At 45.4% G+C, this 23369-nt stretch overlaps 1 protein-coding gene and 1 long non-coding RNA gene across 7 annotated transcripts in view; one reads left to right on the forward strand and one right to left on the reverse strand.

Annotated features, from left to right (window-relative positions):
* RBMS2 (RNA binding motif single stranded interacting protein 2) overlaps positions 1 to 23369 on the reverse strand; it is an 80978-nt gene that overhangs the window by 19503 nt on the left and 38106 nt on the right. For 4 of the 5 annotated variants that reach the window (XM_087710394.1, XM_087710396.1, XM_087710392.1 and 1 more), the window contains exons 2-4: positions 10786 to 10979; positions 4013 to 4071; positions 1905 to 1996 (exon numbers count right to left, since the gene is read on the reverse strand). In XM_087710394.1, coding sequence (XP_087566520.1) covers positions 1905 to 1996; positions 4013 to 4071; positions 10786 to 10979 — 345 coding nt within the window. Of the gene's footprint in view, positions 1 to 1904; positions 1997 to 4012; positions 4072 to 10785; positions 10980 to 16174; positions 16260 to 23369 lie in introns of those variants that run through there. The other variant, XM_087710395.1, reaches the window with a different exon arrangement.
* LOC106556942 (uncharacterized) lies at positions 8326 to 14120 on the forward strand. Of its 2 annotated transcripts, none has more exons than XR_015696046.1 (3): positions 8326 to 9270; positions 11135 to 12861; positions 13103 to 14120. It is a non-coding gene; the product is annotated as an uncharacterized LOC106556942 (long non-coding RNA). The 2 variants fall into 2 exon arrangements; XR_015696047.1 differs by having other exon boundaries at positions 13124 to 14120.

Raw genomic sequence — 23369 nt, forward strand, 5'->3', positions numbered from 1 at the left:
CAAGCGAGGCAGCAAACATGGCCTAGAGTACTGTTGGCTACATCACATACCCAAGTGTGCTAACTGCACACTGGGAATGACATACATGACCTAAGTGCATGTGGGAACGCTGTGTGTTCTTTCCAAATAGTGATACTCAGACTGTCAAAGAAATTCCGAGGGAATCCCACCGCTGGCCATGGCTTTAATTAACCAAAACATGGAGAATCATAGGTTCCCCACCACTGATTACAGTGTAATTTACTCTGAGTAAATCCAAATCTACTGGAGCACCAGAGTGCAACATCTGCCACCCATCAAATGGGAAGATAGTCTTGGGCTAAGAGAGCATTACTTATTTCTTATATGGAACCACAATGATGGAGCTCTCTGCTTCTTTGAGTAGTAGCTTATTTAGTCTACAGAACAGTGGACCCAATCTTTCTGGGTTTATGAAGCGGCAGGAGCAGGGGGAAGTGGGTGGAGAAAGAGGATGGTTTTGTGCACATGCCGACCGCTTGCACGGCCCAGTTCCCAAGGGCCAAGGACTGGTACTGTGTCATGGACTAGGGGTTGAGTACCCTTGCTAGAGAAAGCTTTCTTTTTCTCTTTCTGTGTCTTTCTGTTTCTCTGTTTCTCTCTCTCTCTCTCGCTGTCTTTCTATCTCTCTATCTTTCTGTCTCTCTCTCTCTTTCTGACTGTCTGTCTCTCTCTCTGTCTGTCTCTCTCTTTCTCTGTCTCTCTTTCTCTCTCTCACTCTCTCTTTCTGTCTCTCTCTCTTTCTTTCTCTCTCTCTCTCTTTCTCTCTCTCTGGCTCTCTGTTGGAGGAGAAAGAGGAACTGAAGCTTGTTTCAATATCAAAAGTGCCACCTGATTCAAGCAACCTGCCCCAACCAAATGGTGGCACCCTAATTTCCAGAACTCTTCCCAATATCCCTGGAAAGCTTCCGCTTGGGGGAAAGTGGAATTAAAATGATGAGCAAAGTGTGTTTTTGAAAAGAATGAATACATCATATGTGAACAATTTATCTTCAAACATTGACGCCTCTAGTTTTAAAGACTTTTTTTGGGGGGTGGGGAAGGGTATTCTTTTCCCAAAGAACTTGGGAAAGGAATCCTTGCCTGACCAAGTGAGACTGAGTAATACTGGAAATTATTCTGGGATTCCAAGGCCAGGCTATCCAACTTAATGGATAAATAATTTGATCTGCTATGGTTGAGTCTCAGGTAATAGCTGGGGTCCGATTCACATATAATAATACTAAGGTACATTGGCTCTGGGTGTTGCTCTTGTCTGCTTAGGCCTTATCTGAAGGATGGCTTGAATAGAAAACCCAGGTTCCTGCAGAATTTACCACCAGGTCTACTCATAGGGAATGTTCCCAGCACCACCAATCCAACTACATGGAGTGAAGCACCAGTGCAGGGGTCGGCAACCTTAAACATTCAAAGAGTCACAAAGGTCCTAACCAGAAGCTTCCCGTTCAATTCTGGAGCCGACCGGAAGTCTGGTTCCCCCACCCTTGAGTCTCCTCCTGGCGCGTCGTCCTTTTTCCTCTACCTGTCCTAACCGAAAGCCCTATCAATTGTGGAGCCGGCCGGCGACAGGGAGCCGCAGCAGAGGGATGAAAGGGCCAAATGCGGCTCCAGAGCCGCAGGTTACCAACCCTGCACCAGTGGTACTCTTGAAACACTAGGTAACACAGGTAATGCCAGAGAATATACTCTGTAGAGAAGCATCTCCATCATGGCCAGGTTATTATAAGGAGGGTCTTGCTTCCACGGGGCTAAATCACAAGGAGCATCTTGTGGATGGAGGACTAGAAGCTGAACTGTGATGATTTGAGTCAGGCATGTTCCCCGTCTCCTTCGTGGAAGTGAGGGGGGGGGGGTTCTGCCGGGCAGGGCTGTAGCTCAAGGCTTACCTTGGCCATCTGAGCTTGGACCCCGCTGGCCTTGAGTGCAGTCACGGCTTTCTGAGCTGCTGTGGGGCTGTCAAAATCCACAAAGCCATAACCTGAAGGTTCAAGGAGAGGAAAGGTAAGTCCCGTTGACCTCAGAGGTTCTGTTTCCAGCTTCTACAAGAAGTCCTTGACTTACAACAGTTCCTTTAGGGCCCGTTCAAAGTTACATCACTGAAAAAAAAGTGACTTATGACCGTTTTTCAACACTTAAGGACCACTGCGGCATCCACACGATCACAAATTGAACGCTTGACAATCGGCTCCCATTTATGACGGTTGCAGTGTCCCGTGGTCACGGGATCCCCTTTTGCGACCTTCTGACAATAGGGAAGCCAGGTTCACTTAACAACCGGATGACTAACTTAACAACTGCAGAAATTCACTGAACAACCATGGTCTGAAAAAGGTCGTGAAATGGGGGAAAACTCATTGAATCCATGTTTCACTTAGCAACATACATTTTGGGCCCAATTGCAGACGTACGTTGAGGACTACCCCTATAGGGGATCCTTCCTACAGCCCTTTGTACCTCTGGGTGAGTAGCAGAGAGACTCACCTCTGCAGAGGAGCAAAAAGCCCTCCTGCCTCACCCACCTATTTTACATTCTCAGCTGCACCACACCCTCTGGCACACCACAAACAGCAATCACTCTGAGGGGCAAGACTAATGTTATCTGGCGGGTTAGCAAACCTTGGCACGGAAGCCAGAGGAGGAGGATCCGCCTCACCATTAAACCATACAGGCTGCAGGACTACTCCCCTCCTCTTCTTCCTCTTCCCACCCCTCCTCCTCCTCCTCCTCCTCCTTCAACTTGTACTCTGAGTGGAGGCTCCATCTTTTTTTTCCCTTCTCCCCAGCAATGTCTGGCATTTCAGGAATGCAACTCTCCCCCCCCCCATCACCCTCATGCCAATAAACCATCCCCACCTTCAGACTGAGCCCCTCCTCCCTCAGGAAGCTTGGCTCCAGAATCAGATTCTGAACCTGTCCTGTCGTCCCGTCCTCCCCCCCCCCCACTGCCCCAACCCTTACGTGGGTTTCAACTTTGCCAGCCTCAAAGCTGTGGAAGGAAGAAACCCTCTTTTGGAGAGATTGCATTCTTAGGCCACTGCAAAAGGTGTGTGTGTGTGTCTGTGTGTGTGTGTCTGTGTGTGTGTAAGAGAGACAGACCCAGATAAAGAGAGACAGAGAGAGGGACAGAGAGAGAGCGAGAGCACACAAACACACACACAGAGAGAGACAGAGACAGAGAGAGAGACAGAGAGAGCAGAGAGACAGAGAGAGAGAGACAGACAGAGACACACACAAACACACATAGAGAGACAGACAGAGACAGACAGAAAGACAGAGAGACAGAGACAGAAACACACACACACACACACAGACAGAAGAGAGAGACAAACAGTCAGAGAGACAGACAGAGACAGACAGACAGAGACAGACACATACACACACAGACAGATAGAGAGAGAGAGACAGACACACACACACAGAGAGACAGAGAGAGAGAGAGAGAGACAGACACACAGGGAGAGAGACAGACAGAGTCAGAGAGACAGACAGAGACAGAGAGACAGAGACACACACAGAAACACACACACACACACAAAGACAGAGACAGACAGAGAGAGAGACAGAGAGAGACAGAGGCAGACACACACACACACACAGAGACAGACAGAGACAGACAGACAGAGACACAGACAGAGACAGAGAGACAGACAGAGACAGAGAGAGCAGAGAGAGACAGAGAGACAGAGAGACACACAGAAAAACACACACACACAAACAAAGACAGAGACAGAGAGAGAGAGAGAGAGAGAGAGAGAGAGAGAGAGTGGGAGACAGAGAGAGAGACACACACACACACAGAGACAGAAACAGACAGACACAGAGAGACAGAAACAGACAGACAGAGAGAGAAAAAGATTTAGCAAAACAGCTCTGCACTCTCCCTTTGAGAAACCCACCAAACAAAAACTCACACATTATCCAGACTCTGATTCAGGTCCTGCGGTTACCACCTAAGATACTCCATGTGGGAGGAAAAAGTCCAGGCTGAGCTCACCTTTGCATTTATTGGTGGTTTTATCCAGGATGGCCTTTGTGGAGACAATTTTGCCGTATCTGCAAGTACAGAAAAGCATCAAGATAAGCAAGTTTGAGAAATTAATACAATGGTCCTAACTATCCTCCCTGGATATACTTCTCCTTCATAGACTCTTCCCTGACCCCCTCCCTCTACCAACAACACCCCCCCCCCAAAAAAAAGAGGCCTGAAAAATAAAAGTTTTTCTCCACTCCAGAATTAGAGCTGCTCTTCAATTAACTTCAAGACTGGTGAGAAAAAAAAATGTTTTGAGGGCTATATTTGGGGCCTTGGTTTCCCACCAAGAAACCAAACTTACAGAAGAATGGTAAATTCTTCACCATGAGAGCCAAGAAGCTGAAAGTGTCTAGAAAAGTGTGTTCAGATTTGTGTCGTTCCCTGGATATCTCTGTCTCTGTCACATATTTGTAGGGTTTGGTGTACTATGTCTGTGAAAGAGCCCTTAGCCAGGAAGATGAATGAAACAAACAAAAATGGTAACTAATATAAATTACTTCTAGCATAGCCCACATCTCTACTGGGCAAATTTTTATAGGAAAAACCTATAGGTGCCTCTGTTTCAGTGGTGGGTTTCAAAAATTGTTGGAACTTACTCTGTGGGTGTGGCTTCCTTTGTGGGAGTGGCTTGCCGCCCATGTGACCGGATATGAAATTATGTATTAATACTTAGGTTGGTCCAAGTAGCTATTCAGAAACTCTGGCATTGAAGCATGCAAGTCTTAAAGCTGTCAAGTTGCAAGATCCTTGCCAGTGGTGGGTTTCAAAATTTTTTGGAACCTCTTCTGTAGGTGTGGCCTACTTTCTGGGTCCACTGGTGGAACCTCTTCTAACTGGTTCGGTAGATTTGACGAACCGGTTCTACCGAATAGGTGCGAACTGATAGGAACCCACCTCTGCTCTGTTTGTAGAGAACAGAACTGTTTGGCAAAAAAAAAAAAAAAAAAAGCTTCTGGGTTTCCAAATGGATAGCCATGATATTGTTGTTGGGGTGGTTGTTAGTTGCGAAGTTGTGTTCTACCCATTGCGACCCCGTGGACAACATTCTTCCAGGCCTTCCTGTCCTCTGCTATCCTCTGGAGTCCATTTAAGCTCATGCCTATTGCTGCGGTGACTCCACCCAACCACCTCATTCTCTGTTGTCCTCTTCTTCTTTTGCCCTCAATCTTTCCCAGCATTAGGCTCTTCTCCAATTGAGTAATTTCTTCTCATTAGGTGGCCAAAGTATTTGAGTTTCATCTTCAGGATCTGGCCTTCTAGAGAGCAGTCAGGGTTAGAACATATATGAGAACCTATAGCTGGAAGATATCAGGGAGGTGAGAGTGGGTGGCCCATCTTGACCAGTGGTTGGTGAAGATCCCAATAGGTTCACAGATATGGAGAATCATATAGATCAGTGGTCTCCAACCTTGGCAACTTTAAGACCTGTGGACTTCAACTTCCAGAGTTCTTCAACCGCTGATATAGATAACTCTGTTGTCAAAGAGCTATTAACTGCAGGCTCTTCCAATTTCAAAGGCATTTGGCCACTTGTTCTAACAGCAAATGAATTGCAAAATGACGCTGGATTTCACTTGAATTGGATTACAGGTAGTCCTCAACCTATAACCATTCATTTAGTGACTGTGTGATGTTACAACGGCAACACACCATTTTTTTCAAAAAAGTCACTGACAACCCGTCCTCACGTTTACAACTGTCACAACGTCCTCAGAGTTATGTGATCAAAGTTTGGGTGCTTGGCACGTAGTTACAACAAGTTGCAGCATCCCGGGGTGGCCTGATTGCCATTTGCATCCTTCCTAGACAGCTTCCAACTAGCAAAGTCCATGGGGGAAGCCAGATTTGCTTAAGGACCACCTATAACTCATTTAACAGCCGTAGCGATTTGCTTAACAACTGTGGAGGGGGGGGAGTTGTAACCTCAGATGCGACTCACTTCACGACCACTTGGCTTAGAAATGAGATTCTGGTCCCAACTGGGCTTGCAAATTGAAGACTACCGGTAGAACAGGGTCAGTTTGGTGAAGTAAGCCAAACTCCACGGCTTCTGAGGAGTGAGAGCTACAGAGAGCTCAGTGATACTGAGGTAGGAAGGAGGCTGGGGGCTACGCACTAGACTAGAGCTGAGCTTCCATTTTTGAGTGGGAATTTTGTGTTTTTTAATATAAATCCTGCTCCACCGTCAAGTGTCTCCAAATGGTGGGAAATCATGTTGCTCAAATTCAGTAATGAAGCAGTCAGTACTTAGTAGCATGGAAAAAGCTTCTTGGATGAGAAGCAAAACGTCTTCAAAAAACCAACCCCAAAGCCCAGTTGCCTCATGAAATAAAGCATCTTTGGGACAACCATGACCTGGATGACTGAGAATCTCCATAGACTTTCAGAAACTTCATTAGCTGAGGTTACCCATCTCTGCACTAGAGAGCATTCAAAGTTGGTGCATCCAACAATTTATACTGTGCCCGGTAGAATGACTTTTATGATATTTGAGGTTTAGCTTTAAAAGGGGGGGGGGAAACTGCACCCTCCTAATTACAGCTTACAAGTGAAATGTCAAACTTTGGAAGATGGGCAGATCTGAAATTCCAGTCTTGCACAATACAGTGCAAGAATGCTGAGTCTGGGTGGCGGAACACTTCCATAGATAATATATATAAAAGCCTGAATGTTGTCCTGATAGGAGCCTATATTAAAATCTCGAAAGGTGAGAGCTGGGAATATTAAAATAGCCAAGGAACAGCTCAGATTCTCACCAGTCCTTGATCTAGCAGAAAACCATACCAGCATAACATAAGCTGCCTCTGGTGATGATCTCTATCCTGCCACAGATAATGATGTTGGCAAATGCTGCTTGTTCTTATTAATAAGCAAGCAGGACACGCTAAAAACAGAGATTAATATGTTTTCTACTAACTTTTATTCCTTCCCCTCTCCAGGCATCACAAAGTCAGAAATTTTCTGACAGTGAGAGCAATCGACCAACGGAACAGAAGTTGCCTTTGGAAGGTGTGGGAGCTTCATCACTGGAAGCTTTCAAGAAGAGACTGGACAGACATCTGCCAGAAATGCTGTAGGGTCTCCTGCTTGGGCAGGGGGGTTGGACTAGATGACCTACAAGGTCCCTTCCGACTCTGTTAATCTGTAATCTAAGTAACAGGGGGAAACACTTTCCTTAATGTAGGTGAGGGATGAGGCAGAGGCAACTTTTGACTAAATCAGTTGAGCGGAGCTACCTATGAAAACTTGCTTTGGTTTTGCACGCAGGTTTTCTATAGGTGCCACCAAAGGGAGCCCAAGTATCAATTGGCTCAAGCTCATTTCAAATATGGGTTTAGAGCTGTTCTAACAGAGCACAAAAACTATAATCAAAAGTGGCCTGGAGAACAGTTCACAGGGAAAACTACACTGGGAGGCAGCCCGAGAGAGGGCCGTTTGTCTCCCCTGCTTCATTATGAAGCCTAGCCCACCCCCACCATTTAGGTTGATACAGGTCACCAAACATGGGATCGGACGGCTGGTACAGGATGAGAGCTCTCCTGCTGCTTAAGCGGAAAGGTTTTTGAAGAAAACGCCCAGGGATCAGAGGAAAGTGGTTGTGCCGTAGGTCCCTGGCCAATCTCGCCCTTTAGGAGTGACCACACAGCAGCACTAGCCAAACAGCTGGTGAGAGATACCAGACACCTCCTGTGTCAAAACCATGGGAACTGACCGAATGCTTTTAAGAGGTATGTAAGGTTTTAACTCTGGAGCCGCTAAGGACAATTTTGAACTGCTTCAGGTACGAATCCTGCAGGAAAGGAAAAAGCACCACCAAGACCAGGCCAGAAAAGATGGTTACTAGGATATGCTCCTGACCCAGTTTCCCATGGGAAAAAAGAGGGAATGGTTATCCCAGCATCCTCTGAATAGTTCTGGGACAATTAGAAACAGCCTTGGCAGTGTAATCATTTGCTAAAAAATGGCTCTGATAGCCCTTTTCTTTTAAATCCCTTCATTAGCTTCCTTATCGCTATCTTGCTAAGGAAGTCACAGTTATGCATGCAATTCCTTGGTCCAGCCTTTCTAGGACAGCCTTAAATTCCTCCAACCTATTACAAGCCCCCTCCCCTCCGCCCTCCGTTAGTGTGAGCCCTGAATTAGTTTCCCTTTAAAAATAGCCAGCGGACTCTGGCTCTCTTCCCCTCCCCCCAAGTGCTGAGCCCTACAGAGTCCATCCCAGCTGCCCTCTCACCCCACCCGCGATGCTTCCTGTTCACCCCGAGCAGGATTTCCTGCCCAGGGAAGGACAAGCCCAGGAAATCCGACCGGCGCCAAGAACAGCCAAGTCCTGGCGCCTCCCAGCCTGGACTCAGGGGAGTCCAGCTGCAGGGCTTCAGAGCGAGATGAATCATGCTGAACGCTGTGGTTATGGTCAGACCTCCAATGGGGGGGGGGTTTCTACTGCTTTGCAGATGTGAGAATGAAGGCACAGGGGGAGGAGGGCACCGCACACAAACGTTGCAAGATAGGGGCAGGATCAGGAATGCCGCCCAGAATTCCCAGATCCCAGCCCCTGCCGGTATTAGGCTCTGGAGTTGTTTCCTTCCCTTCCCTTTGGTCCTCCCCAAGCTCTCCGCCTGCTGGTTGCAGCTCTCATCCATGATTCCCTTCTCTCGCACATTCCTGGTATGAAGCAGGCGTGTTTGTCAAGTGTGGCTTTGGGGCCAGATCCAGCATTCCAGACCGGGGTGAGCTGAGGTAAACGAGGAACAGCCCCCTGCCCACCCACCCCTCCCGGCCTCCTAGCTTCAAGTGCTGTAGCTTTGCTCGGTCTCCTTCAGGCAAGGCTCGGAGATGGAAGAGTGGTGCAAACTCTGGCAGGCAATTAGGGAGCCACAGACTTCACAACGTCAATATGTTGCTGCAGGCAATGTGTACGTGACTGCACTCTACTTAGCCCCCTCCAACTCTTTTTTCCTCCCCCCCCCACACTCTGGAAGTCACTTTCAGAACTCTTTAGCAGGGAGTCAAGACACCTTCCCATCACTTTTTAGATAACTTTGGCAAATCAGGGGGCTACCAAAGCAACACTGATTATTAGTCAAGGTTGGAGTATTTGCACTGAGCTTCTGGAAGATGTGGGAGTTCAATACAGCAGATAGCACGAAGGTCTTAAGCTTTTGATACCCTTAAAACAAGGACACAATGACAGATTTCCATGAGGATCCAAGAAACAGGTGAGCCACAGCAGCAGCAGCCCTCCAAAACCTGATCAACGTCCTACAAATAATGACTTTCCTGTTCAGGCTACACTTTGGTTCAGGACCCCCAGAGCAGAAGGGCTGGATTCAGACCTGATGCTGCCAGCTTCCCATCCTTACAAAGAAGGACATGGTCCTTCACCAAAGTGACAGAAAGAGCTAGGATAGCTTAGGTTTATTTTGAATTACTCCTCACCCAGAATATCCTAAATGGCCCAGGTAGAAGGATGCCAAGCTTGTGGTCCATAAATTTTCAGGTTTGGCTTCAGTTTTAGTTGTGGAATAAGGAAAGGAAAGGAAAATGGGTGCAGAACCGTAGTGAAGAGATAGGAGAATAGGGCAAAGGAATGAGCATTCCTGATTCCTGTCTCTTTGCATAAAGAGCTGCTAAATCTGTAGGCAAACCCAATCCAGACTTGACTTGCCCTGGTTTGTAGGAAAACAGTCTTGACTGATCCCCACAATAGCTGGGTGATCATTGAATCTCTGAGAGTTCTAGATTTGTGAAAAGCTTAAACGACTTCTTTGATTTTAGTGACGTGAAGAAATTTCTTTTTGCTTTCTCTTAAGTCTTTCCTTCTGGGCCCTAAAGCCCTCTAGACATCAACATGGATAATCTTAGGGCTTCAACATAGGCATATGATGTGAAAGTGGCTTACTGTATATGTTTCTTGGTAAATTGTACATTTTGGTTCGTTGCCACATCACTTGAGCCCATCTACCTTAGCAGGGAGAAGGAACATATCCTCTCCAAGAGCCTGACCCAACCCTGATCCAATAAGGCACAACCTTACCAATAGCCCCCAAGCATATTTGTACACACTATGTCTTATACGACTGCCTTCATGTTGCCCTCGTAATGAGAGACTTCATTCATCCTTAGTTGTACTAGTGTTACAGAACTATTTTCTTTTCTTTTTTTGCCAGCTCTATCCAAGGGCCGCCTTACCAGGACTGTTAGGACTTGTCACCTGGAGGAAGTCAGGGATTGTAGTGGTTTGAAAAAGCAAGTTGTACAGACAGGATAGGGATTAGCAACAGGGATACACATTACATGCCAGTATTTTGCTGAATTCAGGAAGGGTGGGTAGCATTTAGTAGCACTTTAGACTTATATACCGCTTCACAGTGCTTTACAGCCCTCTCTAAGCGGTTTACAGAGTCAGCCTATTGCCCCCAACAATTTTGGGTCCTCATTCTACCCACCTCTGATGGATGGGAGGCTGAGTTAACCCTGAATCTGGTGAGATTTGAACTGCCAAATTGCAGACAGCCGGCAGCCAGCAGAAATAGCCCGCAGAATTGCACTCTAACCACTGTGCCACAGGGGGGCATACTAGAGAAGACTGGTAAATTCAATTCCCACTGGCAACAGAATACCACACACCAAGGTGTAGATGTAAGCACACAACATTTGCCCTCCCTCCCTCGAATCATTTAATTCCAATCCGAGGATTGACCGCCCATGTTTCTTGGATGATGGAAACTTACGGTTGGCAGAGCTTGACAAGGTCCTGATCGGTGGTACCAGGATGCAGGCCCCGGATGTACAAGTTTGTTTTGCTCAGCTGGTCCCCGCCACCTCCGCCACCGCCTGGCCCACTGCTGCTGCTGCTGCTACTATTGTTGTTGCAGCTGCCACTGGGGCTTGGGGGTGCCATCTGCTGGGCCACTGAGACATAAGGCTGCATGGCAAAGGAGAGAGAACTTGGATTAAAATGGCTGTCAGGACAGGCAAGGCAAAAACAGCTAGTAAGACAACGCTCCATTGTGGGTGTGACAGAGACACAGTGAGCAGGGTGGAATTCCCATTGCACTCAAGTCTAATTTTTCTTTTCAGTTCACTTCGCAAATGGGCAACTTTGACCTCTCATCACAATGAGCATAAAGGAACCGTAAGTTATATGTGCGGACTGCCTTCCTGAAAAGGTAAATGATAAGAAGAATGGTATTGCCTCCATTGGATACAAAAAGCCCAGCTAATTTGCCCATACTGGGTCTGCAGCAGAGGGAGAGACCCTTGGGATAAGGATTTCTTCTGTTCTGCTTGCTAGAGGTGGAAGCCTTCACAAGTTAAATACAATGAAAACATACAATTGTAAGATCAGGTCAGGGCAGAGGGGTTTTTGCTTCCTCTGAGTTTCAAGGGCCTTCCTCCTCTCAGGGCTACAGGCCCTTCACACCACCCATCCTGCCCCAAAGTGGTCCCTGATCAATTGCCTTCAGTCCCCGGAAGGGGAGAAGTAAGGAGGTTTCCTCATCCAGGATGATCAGAAGTTCCACCCTCCCGATGGATCTGAAGCCCTGAATGTAACAAATGCCCCCAAACACTGCCACCATCAGAGAGGACAGTATGAAAGGAAGGGGGGAAAAAACAGCCCTGCTATCATTGGTCAAGACACCTTTGATGTCATAATCAAAGTCAGCAGGTAAATTTGGTTAGAACATTCTCAGCTTGGGCTCTTTTTACAGACAATTCCTGTCTCTGTGCAATGAACGTCGAGCCTTTGCTCATGTTTCAGAAGACCAGGAGATCCATCCCCAAATCACCCCAATTTTCAGGACCTCAACAGCAATGTTGTTGCAGAATTTTCGCTTTCTGCCTAGCGCATTCATTCTTCTTACGTGAGTGTGATGGTCACGCTGAATGTTTCTGCTTTAATATGGTGAGCTTGCACCAAGTCATAATATAAGCTCTATTTAGGTTTGACTTAGCCCGTTGTAGTAATTCACCAATTCTGGTTTGTAAGCAGTGGTGAAGTTCAATTTTTTTAAACTACCGGTTCTGTGGGTGTGGCTTAGTGGGCGTGGCTTGGTGGACATGGTAGGGGGGAGGATACTGCAAAATCCCCATTCCCACCCCACTCTGGGGCCAGCCAGAGGTGGCATTTGCCGGTTCTCCCAGCTACTCAAAATCTCCGCTACTGGTTTTCCAGAACCTGTCAGAACCTGCTGAATTTCACCCCCGTTTGTAAGCCATACTTTCTGGCTTCCCACTTTATGCAGATCCATCCAATTGTGTACACCAGGTTTAAATCAAATATAGTTTAACACAAAGTGTGAACTCCACTGGTGGTTAACGCTCAATACGATCTATAAGGCCGAGGGATGCAGCTTGTTCATACTGTTTATGTGACCATCTCTACAGTTTTAGGAAGCAAATACTCCGATGCACCGTTCTGTTGCCACTGGCGTGTGACTGGCTCTAAACTGGCAGTAAATACAAATACATGTACTTTGCCAGATAATTCTGGGAATTTAGTAGTTCGAAGAAAGAGCACGAGCCTTCATTTAACTTAATACTCAGCACATCAAAATACAATTTCCAGGATTTGGGGAGGAGGCAGGGGAACTTTAACACTATAAATCCAATATATACTTGTAGTGAAAGTATATTTTATCTTTTAAGGTGTTTTTTTTAAAAAGAACAACAAGAAGACAATCTCTTGGAGATGTTAAAATGCAAAAAAATATATATATTCATGTCTGAAATGGTCACCTGGCCAATATGGAGGGAAGATTTTTGCATCTCTTCAAACATCTAGCAGTATTAGCTTCGAAAGTCAGGTGATTATTCTTTTCATAGTATAATCCTAGCAGTGCCTGCTAACATCTGCGAATCGGCCTGATTTTAAAGGCCCAGAAGCAAAGTTCATTCTCATTGCAAGCATTTTCCTACTCTTGCATACTTCGGTTTACTTTCTTCATAAATGAAAAACAAGTATTATTAGAGCTACGATTTTTGTCAAGTTCACTTGCTCGTCCAAACGGTCTCTTTCTAAGATCCCTGTATCCCGTTATTCCTCAGGATTATTTTTTTTTTAACAAGGTCCTCCGATTGTGGGAAGCAGAGGAGGAGGAGGTGCAAAGGGAAGAAGCTGGAGCTTTTCCAAGTTATTTCTCCGCTCCGGGGCATGTGCAGGACAAGTCCAGATGTACATATGTTTGGCTGTGCGTGAAGAGGCTGTCCTCCCCAACCTTCCCTTGCAAAGCGCTGCTGAAGTCACGGAGTCTGCCCTACCCACAGGGACACTCGGGGTGGAGTACTCCTATTGCAAAACTGCTCAGCTATTCAGCAGGCCTGGCTCACAGCTCAAGAGAGGCCATAGGCTGGGATCAGAAGGGGCTTTTAAGGAAGAAAAGCAGAATCAGAATGGATACGAAACTCAGAGGTTGGCCAGGGCATGTGTCCTGCTCCACGTTAAAAAATAAAAGCAGAACGGTTTTTGCCTTCTTTTTAATATATTTTTATTGTTTCTGCATTTAAAATAGTGTAGCACAGCGAAGACGTCATGGCCAAACAATCAGTGTGTGTGTGTGTGTGTGTGTGTGTGTGTGTGTGTGTGTGTGTGTATAAAATCTCATCCATGAGTTGTCAGCCTACTTATTACATTATCTATCCTTCTATCCAATCACATTATTTACAATTTGTTCCAGTCTTGTCACCTTGTCTTATACCAATAACAAAATCTGTTCCAAACTTCGTAATATTCCGACTCCCCTCATTTTTTAATTCTAGGGTGAGCCTATCTGCTTCCACACAGGCCAACATTTTCCTAATTATGTCTAACTCGGATGGGATACTTTCTTTTTTCCAAAACAGCGCATAGGTTATTCGTGCCAGAGTTTTTGCCTTCTCATTTAGTCACCACACTTTGATTACAGGCGGTCCTTGGCTTACGACCATTTCCTTTAACGGCCGTTCAGAATTACAAAGGCACTGAAAAAAGTAACTTATGATCGTACCAAAGGTGCTTTTTAAACTTATGACCGGTTCTCACATTATGACTGTTGCAGCATCCCCACAGTCACATGATCAGAATTGAAACACTTGGCAACTAGTGTGTATTAGTGGTTGCTGTGTCTCGGGGTCATGTGATCATCTTTTGCAACCTTCCAACAGTCAAAGTCAATGGGGAAGCCAGATTCATTTTAACAACCATGTTACTAACTTAACAACAGCAGTGATTTACTTAACAACGGTTGCAGGAAAGATAATGGGGCAAAATTTACTTAACAACTCTCTTGCTCAATTGTGGTTGCAAGTCAAGGAATACTTCTACAGGGATATAAATCTACTAAACAGTACTGGAATGATGCTTTAATTAATGTTTTAATTTACAGGCATCCATTGATAAATAATGGATACTCCTTTGTGAAGATTGTACTAAAGCTTCAAATTTCCAATTAAAACCTTGGTTTAAAATGAAGTTTGACTTCGATAAATTAATGTAGCAATGGTACTTTACTCTTAAGGGACAACAACTCAAATTAAATTTCAAAACAGGATAGGGACAGACCACAATAAAATAAAACAACTAAAACTTGTAAAAATATAGAACTAACTGTAAAATAATAAATAAACAAATTATTAGTTAGTAAACAAAAGGAATAAAATATTAAAAATAAAAATAATTAAATATCTAAATTTTAATTCAGTTGCAATTAAAAGTGTGAGCTATTTCGGTGATGAGTCTAGTATATTTACCAGGTTTTCCTGAAAATAAGAACAGGGTCTTATTTTCTTTTGACCCCTGAAATAAGCGCTTGGCCTTATTTACAGGGAGGTCTTGTCATTTTTTAGGTGCAGAAGGTGGTGAGTATAGTCATCTCATGGCTGCTGCTGTGTTGCTATATTTTCGGGGGAGGGCTTATTTTAGCGCCTGCGCTCAAAAGCACAATTGGGTTTGTTATCTGGGGAGGTCTTATTTTCAGGATAACAGGATAATTGTAGAAATCAATGAATGAACACAAGTTCATTAATTATCACTGACTGTTACTTAGCACTGTAAAATACTAAGATTACAGTTTTAAAATTCTATCCAAGCCATAAGATTCTAAACAGGGAAAACTAAACAACTGCCTGCTACTGTTCCTATTGGCCACTCCTGGAGGTCACTCTTAAGTTCCGCTCGCCAGGATAGAGCAAAATTGGCCTTTGATTTGCTAGTACTGGATGATGAAAGAAGTTAACTTAAAAATTTTAACGCCAATTTGGCAGAAAAGTCAATACAGAAGGATATGTGTAATTGATAATTGAATTTTTTTCCAAGGAACCGGAGTATAAACCATTTTATTTATTTATTTTTCTTAAAGAAACTAAACAGTTTGTGTGGTTGATACAAAAGTTTTTTGAAGTTCGGACACAAAATGTTGATAAAATATTTGCTGCTTGGCATGCCTAAATTACTGATTTTTAAAGTAGAGTTTTGATTCTTTTGTAAACCTAGGTTGAGAATCTGTCTTATTTCTGATAGACAGAATTTTCTCAAAGCCAGTCAAGGCCAAATATTACATGAAGATTTAGATCAGGCTTAATTTCTATTAGCCATAAACACGTACAGTTATCTTGGATAATCAATAAGATTATCTTGAGGAAATGCAATCAATAATTTCACAGCATATCAAACTAGTGGTCAGTAAAAGAAGACAGGAAAAATATAAATAAATGAATTTTCTGAATGTACAGTTGATATATTATGTGCTTACATGGCTCATAATAATGGATTATTTAACAATTAATATACAAGCTTGAGATACAGGACTTTTGCCCAATTTAGAAGTGCCACCCAATATCTTCAAAGTTTCACAGTGGTACTTGTATCACAGTTACAAAACTCGAGCTTTTTGACACAGGTGGATCATCTTTATTCCATTAATATAATATTCAGGGTATATTGTTCTTTTGTTTCTGAATATTTAAAATCTTAGCCCAGATCACTGGAACAAGAGGCTTCTTTATTGCTAGTTGGCCTGCAATTAGGAAATATAAGCAGTAACTGAATAAGATGAAATCATGATGGAATATGGGATGTGTGAATGTATCAACCATGCCTGAACTTGTTTGAGATATTAATAGTCAAGTATATTGAAGACTTACTATATGTTTGCTCTTTCCAAACATAGTGCCCCAAATTATAACAATGGATTGTTATTTCAGGGTTGTTGTAAACTATAATCTTCGCATCAGGCCCATTCCTATTAACAATGAAGGAATAATGCTAATTATTGATCAGGCAATAAAATTACCATAAACCGCTGTCTCCATTTGTAATATAAAACTACAATTGCAGATTTGTCACAAATAATTTCTCACAAACCCCTGCAACATGCTATTGACACTACTTTTAAAAGACGTTTCTGAACAATTTGACCAAAAGAAAACCTAAATTTAAAAAAGTGCAGCCTTTCTCTGTATAGAGCTATTGTTAAGTTGGCCTGGGCATGTTTGCTGTCTCATCTCACTTCTGCTAAAGTCTTGGAGAAAATCTACTGATTTTGGAAAGCATTTCCAGGGGAAGGGACATTTAAAATACCCTCTCAGTGCTGATGAGGAAGATTAATCAGTCACACAGAGAGAGAAGCTCTAGCCAGAGACCTTTTTTTCAATTTAAAAAGCTAGCCGATTTCTCTATTCTTTCGAGCCATCTTTTGGATGATACCATTTCCTTGCCCAGCATGCCACCACCTCTAGTTCTTCAACCAGTTTTTTTTACTGCTGTAGAAAGTCAACATGAACTAAATCTCCCAGCAGTCCAATCTAGCAAGTGATGGGGAGGGTTGCAATTCAGCAAATTTCTGCAACTCCCCGATGGGAAACTGTAGGCATCTTTTTCCTGCTATGTCTGCATGATGTCACATTCCTCTCATCCCCACCCCGCAAGGGAGGCAGACGTGAAGATCCCTTAGCTGAACAGGTTTTGAAATATTTCCCCTCCTCTTGATCTGGCCCTGTCCAAGCACCGCCTCAAGGTGTATGAAACCTGAAGGAAGGCAGGGGACCGCATAAACTTGAAACAGTAGAGACAGGATAGGGATTGCCAATAGGATGCGTATTTCACACAAGCATAGTTTTTTGCTGACTCAACAATGGCCAGAGAACATTTCAATTCAGCGTTAAGAGACGTCCCAGAAATTGGTGTCATTTTTACTGATTGCTAGACAGACAGAGAAGTGTGTGAATGTATTATTTTCCAAATCCAGCTGAGGTTCTTTCAGTAAATGAAGCATTCACATTTCTTAAATATTTTTAAAAAAGAGGAAAATCAGTAAAGCAATAGCAATAAAATGTATAAGTGGTCCTCAACTTACAACAGTTTGTTTAATGACCCTTCAGTTACAATAGCACTGAAAAGGTGACCTATGACCGTTTTTCAGAGTTACAACCTCTGCAGTCTGCAGATCATGTGGTCAAAATTCAGATGCTTGACAACCGCTTCATATTTACGATGGTTGCTGTGTCCCAAGGTCCTTTGTTCCCCTGTGCGAATCTGGGAAGCCAGATTCACTTAGCAACTAGGTTAACAACTTAAAAACTGCAGTGATTCACTTAACAACAGTGGCAAGAAAGGTCATAAAACAGGGTAAAACTCAAATGTCTCATTTAACAGCAGAAGCTTTGGGCTCAATTGCAATCCTAAATCGAGGACTCCCCGTAATTAGTAAATAGAAACATTTAAAATTTCCTTTTCCAGTGCAGAATAGTCATTAAACCCAGACTGTGTACAAAATTATACATGTTATATATAGGGCATGTGTGTGTATCTAAGATTTAGGTACCCAACCCAGAAGATTCAGCCTGTTGTCCCCAAAAAGTGTGCTTTATTCCAAAGGCAAAATTCACTCAGAAGAGTCCCACATAAATCTAGGTTCTGTTAAGGGAAGGCGATTATTCATCCTATGAGCCGAGGTGGCGCAGTGGTTAAATGCAGCACTGCAGGCTACTTCAGCTGACTGCAGTTCGGCAGTTCGGCTGTTCAAATCTCACCGGCTCAGGGTTGACTCAGCCTTCCATCCTTCCAAGGTGGGTAAAATGAGGATCTGGATTGTTGTTGGGGGAAATATGCTGACTCTGTAAACCGCTTAGAGAGGGCTGAAAGCCCTATGAAGCGGTATATAAGTCTAACTGCTATTGCTATTGCTATTCCCATTGAAGAGAAAACCTTCACATCTGTAAGAAAACATTTCCTTATATACACAGTGACACTAAAAAAAAAATTATCCAGGTTACTTGTAGATACGCTGTAATAGCACTTCACAGAAGATTGGTTGGCAATTCAGAAAGGTAACCTCCCCACCACACATCTCAAAGGCCTCAGTGTTGGAAAAAGCTTAGTGACTGATTTAAAATGGAACAAATGTCTTGTTTTTTTTCTATGGGAAGCCTTGAGGCTTGCTGACAGGAGGCCAAATGGAGCTTCATGAAATCTTCAGGCTAAGCCCTGTCAAAAGAGAGATATAACTAATATTTCCTCTTTCTGTCTTGGATTTCCTACATCCGGGCTCACAGTTTCGGACAGGATCTCCCTTGTGCCAATCCATATTTTCCAAGGACAGGATGAGGAAGCATAAGTCAATGTCCCACAAGGTCGCTCTTTTCTAAAACAACACAACAACTATCTCACATACGCGACAGGCTCAGCTCAGATCTATGCTTAACTATTTCATCAGCCACTCGCATGACAGCTTAGTTTTCCTCAAAGGAGCGTGAATTCCCCTCCTCAGCCATATAGATCCGTCCGTCTCACCTGAGCAATCCTTAGATGGCCAGCTTTGATGAAGCAGCTTGAGCTCTGCACTAAAGCATTTGTAACAACTTCATTATTACCTTCACTCTGGTAAATCAGAGCATTCATGGGGGAGGTGGGGGCAATAGCCTTGCAAAACCAGGAGCAGAAGCCCACCACAGGGGACTGGAGACTAAAACGTATGAAGAACAGTTGCAGGAACTGGGTATGTCTAGTTTAATGAAAAGAAAAGACTAAGGGAGACATGAGAATCTCAGGGGTTGCCACAAAGAAGAGGGAGTCAAACTATTCTCCAAGGCACCTGAGGGTAGAACAAGAAGCAATGGGTGGAAACTAATCAGGAAACCCTATACCGTTCCAGACAAATGGCTATCCAAAACCTTCTTAAAGAGTTCCAGTGTTGGGGCATTCAAGGAGAGAAGCAACTTAGAAAGAACGTTGGTCTTACCTGAACGTGTCTTTTCAGGGGAAGAGAGGGAGTGGTCACGTGTGGGTATTCTCAAAGCCTGATTGGTCCAAAGACTGAGAACAAACTCTTAAATACTAGCCCAGTTTCCTCGAAGGCGAACGGTAAAATTGAAACAACCAAAACAACAACAACCCCTCCCGGGAACTACCCGGGCCCTCCCCTTGGCCCCAAAGGAAAACACTCAGGGTGGGTCATGACCACTCCCTCTCTTCCCCTGAAAAGACACGTTCAGGTAAGACCAACGTTCTTTTTCCAGTGGAAGAGAGGGAGTGGTCACGTGTGGGACATACCCAAGCTTAGTCCCAAGGGGAGTGTCAACTGCCACCCTCTGCAGGACTCTCCAGCCAAAAGAGGCGTCAGCCGAGGTGAACGCATCCAAGTGATAATGACGAATGAAAGGTGTCGGCGACGCCCAAGTAGCTGCCCGATAAATGTCCTCAAAGGGAGCCCTAGTGGCCCCGGCCCCCGTGGTCACGACACTCCTGGTGGAATGGGTTGTTATTCCTGATGGAGCAGGGAGCCCCATTGCCCCATAGGCCTCCATGATCGCCTAACGCAGCCAATGGCCAATCGTAGCCGAGGATACCCTGGCTCCCAGCATCCCAGGCTGGAATGAGACAAACAAGGCCTCAGACCGGTGGACCCACGAGGTCCGCCGGAGATAAATGTGCAAAGCGCAGCGAACGTCTAACTGGTGCCAGAGCCTCTCCCTATCGCTAGACAGGCCCAGACAAAAATTGGGCAGGACGATTTCCTGGGCCTTATGAAAGAGAGTGTTCACCTTAGGAAGAAAGGTAGGGTCAAGTCGAAGAACCACCCTATCTTGATGAAAATGGCAAAGGTCATCCTTGGAGGAAAGAGTGCCCAGCTGAGATATGCGGGCCGAGGTAATCGCAACTAGAAACACAACCTCAAAAGACAAGAACCTCAGATGAACCGAACGTAGGGGCTCGAACGGAGGCCCCGTTAAAGCCTTGAGAACTAGAGGAAGATCCCAAGTGGGAAACATATGAACAGGAGGAGGTCTGAGATTAGTCGCCCCCTTAAGAAAACGCTTGATCAGGGGGGCGTGAGTAAGAGAGGGAGACCCCACACCCCAAGACTGAAGACAAGGCCGCCACCTGACGGCAAAGGGTGTTGTGAGACAGCCCGTCATCCAGGCCCTTCTGAAGGAAGTCCAAGATGTTGGGAATAGTGGCCCTGTCAGGGGAAACACCCAGGGGGGAGCACCACCTAACGAAAGCCGCCCAGGTGGAGTTGTAGATCCAGGTCATAGACTGGCACCTAGATGCCTCGAAGGTGTGAATGACCCGGGAGGACAGGCGAGCCTTCCTCAAGAGCTGTCGTTCAAGAGCCAGGCGGTCAGATGGAGCCACTGGGGCTCCGGGTGAATCAGGACCCCCTGGCAAAGGACCACCTCCTCCTGTGGACTCCTCCACAGAGGAGCCACTAACAGCTGAACGAGATCAGCGAACCAGGGTCTCCTGGGCCAGTAGGGGGCCACGACGATGACCAGTGCCCCCTCCACTACCACCTTCCTGAGGGTCCCCGGGATGAGGGGAATGGGGGGAAGGCGTAGAGGAGACCTCGAGGCCACCTGCACCGAAGGGCGTCCGTGCCATCCGCAGCCCAAGTCTGGAACCTGATGAAGAAAAAGGACAGCTGCACATTCGCCGGACTGGTGAAAAGGTCCACCAAAAGGGTGCCAAACCTCCGACAAATCCCTCGAAACAACAAAGGGTGGAGTTGCCACTTGCCATTGTCCAGGGTCACCCGACTCAGCCAATCCGTCTGGTGATTGGAAGTGCCAGAGATGTGTTCCGACACCAACGACAACAGGTGTCTCTCCGCCCAGGTGCCCAGCCTCAGGGCCTCTAGCCAGAGGCCCCGAGAGTGAGTCCCCCCTTGACGATTTATGTGGGCCTTGGTGGCCAAATTGTCCATCAGAAGAAGTACGTGACGGCCCTCCACCGAAGACCGGAAGTGCAGGAGGGCCAGGCGTGCCGCCTTTAGTTCCAACCAATTTATATTGTGTCGGAGGTCTGAAGGCATCCACTTGCCCTGGGCCAGGCAAGAGCCCACCAGGGCCCCCCAACCAAACAGACTCGCTTCCGTGGTCACGGTCACTCTGGTCGGTTCCCAGAAGGAGCAACCTCGCTGAATGGCCTGGGAGATCCACCAACTGAGGGAAGACCAGACGCCCGCAGGGATGCGGATGTTCCGAAGAGAATTGCTCATCCTTCCCCTTTGGAACGGAATGAGCTCCCACTGAAGGGGCCGGAGGTGTAACCAGGCCCACGGGACTATCCCTATGGAAGAGACCATCTTGCCCAACAACTGAGACAACGTGAGGACAGAAACTGACTGATTTTTCTGAACCCCCTCTGCGAGCTGACACAAACTTGACTGGCAGTCCTGGGACAGGTAGACCAGATGTCCGGATGGTGAGCCGGGCCAACAGACTGAGAGGAAACTGGGCTAGGATTGGAAGGCACAGTATTTAAGAGTTTGCTCTCAGTCTTTGGACCAATCAGGCTTTGAGAATACCCACATGTGACCACTCCCTCTCTTCCACTGGAAAACTGAGGAGAAATTTCCTGACAGAACAATTAATCAGTGGAACAGCTTGCCTCCAGAAGTTGTGAATGCCCCAACACTGGATGTTGGATAGCCATTTGTCTGGAATGGTATAGGGTTTCCTGCCTAGGCAGAGGGTTGGACTAGAAGACCTCCAAGGTCCCTTCCAACTCTTGTTATTGTATTGTATTAAGGCCTGTCGTGGTCTTACTGTCCTAAACTAACAGAGGTGCTCCCTTTTCAGGAAGGATGGACAGACGGACTGATCAGTGGTTGCTAAGGGGAAGTGTTAGCCAGACAGATCTAGGAGGATCAACTTGAAATGGACACCAACTAGCTGGATGCATTCCTAGGGCAAGCCATCTGTTGTTCAAATTCTTGGACTATTCTCTACCTCTCAAGATTGTTAAGAGCACTTTATTTTCAAGATCCGTACTCTAAGGACTTGAAAGAGTACGAAATACCCATGTGTTATGGCAAAGAAAAGGGTTTTTTTCCAAAAAATTGTAAACACACCCATCGGAATGTTCTCCTTTGGCAAAGCCTGTATTGGGGATTGAAAGGTTTCTTTTCCTGTAAAGTTTAGCCCATTTTCCCTGGGTGCATGGATGAATTAACCCGGTAGGATAAAAAGGAAGCATTACTCCAAACGAACAAATGACAGCCTACATTAACACGGGTACTTTGAGGGGTGGGAGCTCTAACAGCAGCTTATTTGCCCAGTACATACATAAATATATTATTTATTTATATATACGCAGGGACACGGTGGCTCAGTGGCTAAGACGCTGAGCTTGTTGATCACAAAGGTCATCAGTTCAGCAGTTCGAATCCCTAGTGCCGTGTAACGGAGTGAGCTCCCGTTACTTGTCCCAGCTTCTGCCAACCTAGCAGTTTGAAAGCACATAAAAAATGCAAGTAGAACAATAGGAACCACCTTTGGTGGGAAGGTAACAGCGTTCTGTGCTCCTTCAGCGTCTAGCCATGCTGGCTACATGATCACGGAGACGTCTTCAGACAGTGCTGGCTCTTCAGCTTTGAAACAGAGATAAGCACTGCCCTCTAGAGTCGGGAACGACTAGCACATATGTGCCGGGCGAAAATAGAACATCGTCTAAGAGGAGAACTCTTAACAAGTACTTTAACCACACTGCACACACATCTTCCCAATGGAACTGACAGATGCATAGACAAATGAAATGCTAGCTCAGCTGCCTTGGCCCACCCCCTTCATGTGTTCGCAAGATGCTTGTTCCAACCTGCTTTGCTGATTCTCTATTGTCTCCCCCAGTGAGAGACAGTCATCCAAATGTCTGGTGGGAGCCATCTTTTAGCTTCATATGGATGCATGTAATGAAAATAAGTTATGTATTTATTTTCCCAATAGTGGCTTTGAGAAAAGGGGCTATTTTCCTTAGAGAAATGATAGGTTTTTTTTTAAAGCAACACCACTCTGAAACAGGTCAAACTCCACCATTCCTACCATAGAATTGCTAAAAGGA

The sequence above is a fragment of the Thamnophis sirtalis genome, unplaced genomic scaffold (assembly GCF_051295495.1).
Source record: "Thamnophis sirtalis isolate CommonGarterSnake01/CBP01778 unplaced genomic scaffold, rThaSir2_p1.2 scaffold_3, whole genome shotgun sequence".
Lineage (NCBI taxonomy): Eukaryota > Metazoa > Chordata > Lepidosauria > Squamata > Natricidae > Thamnophis > Thamnophis sirtalis.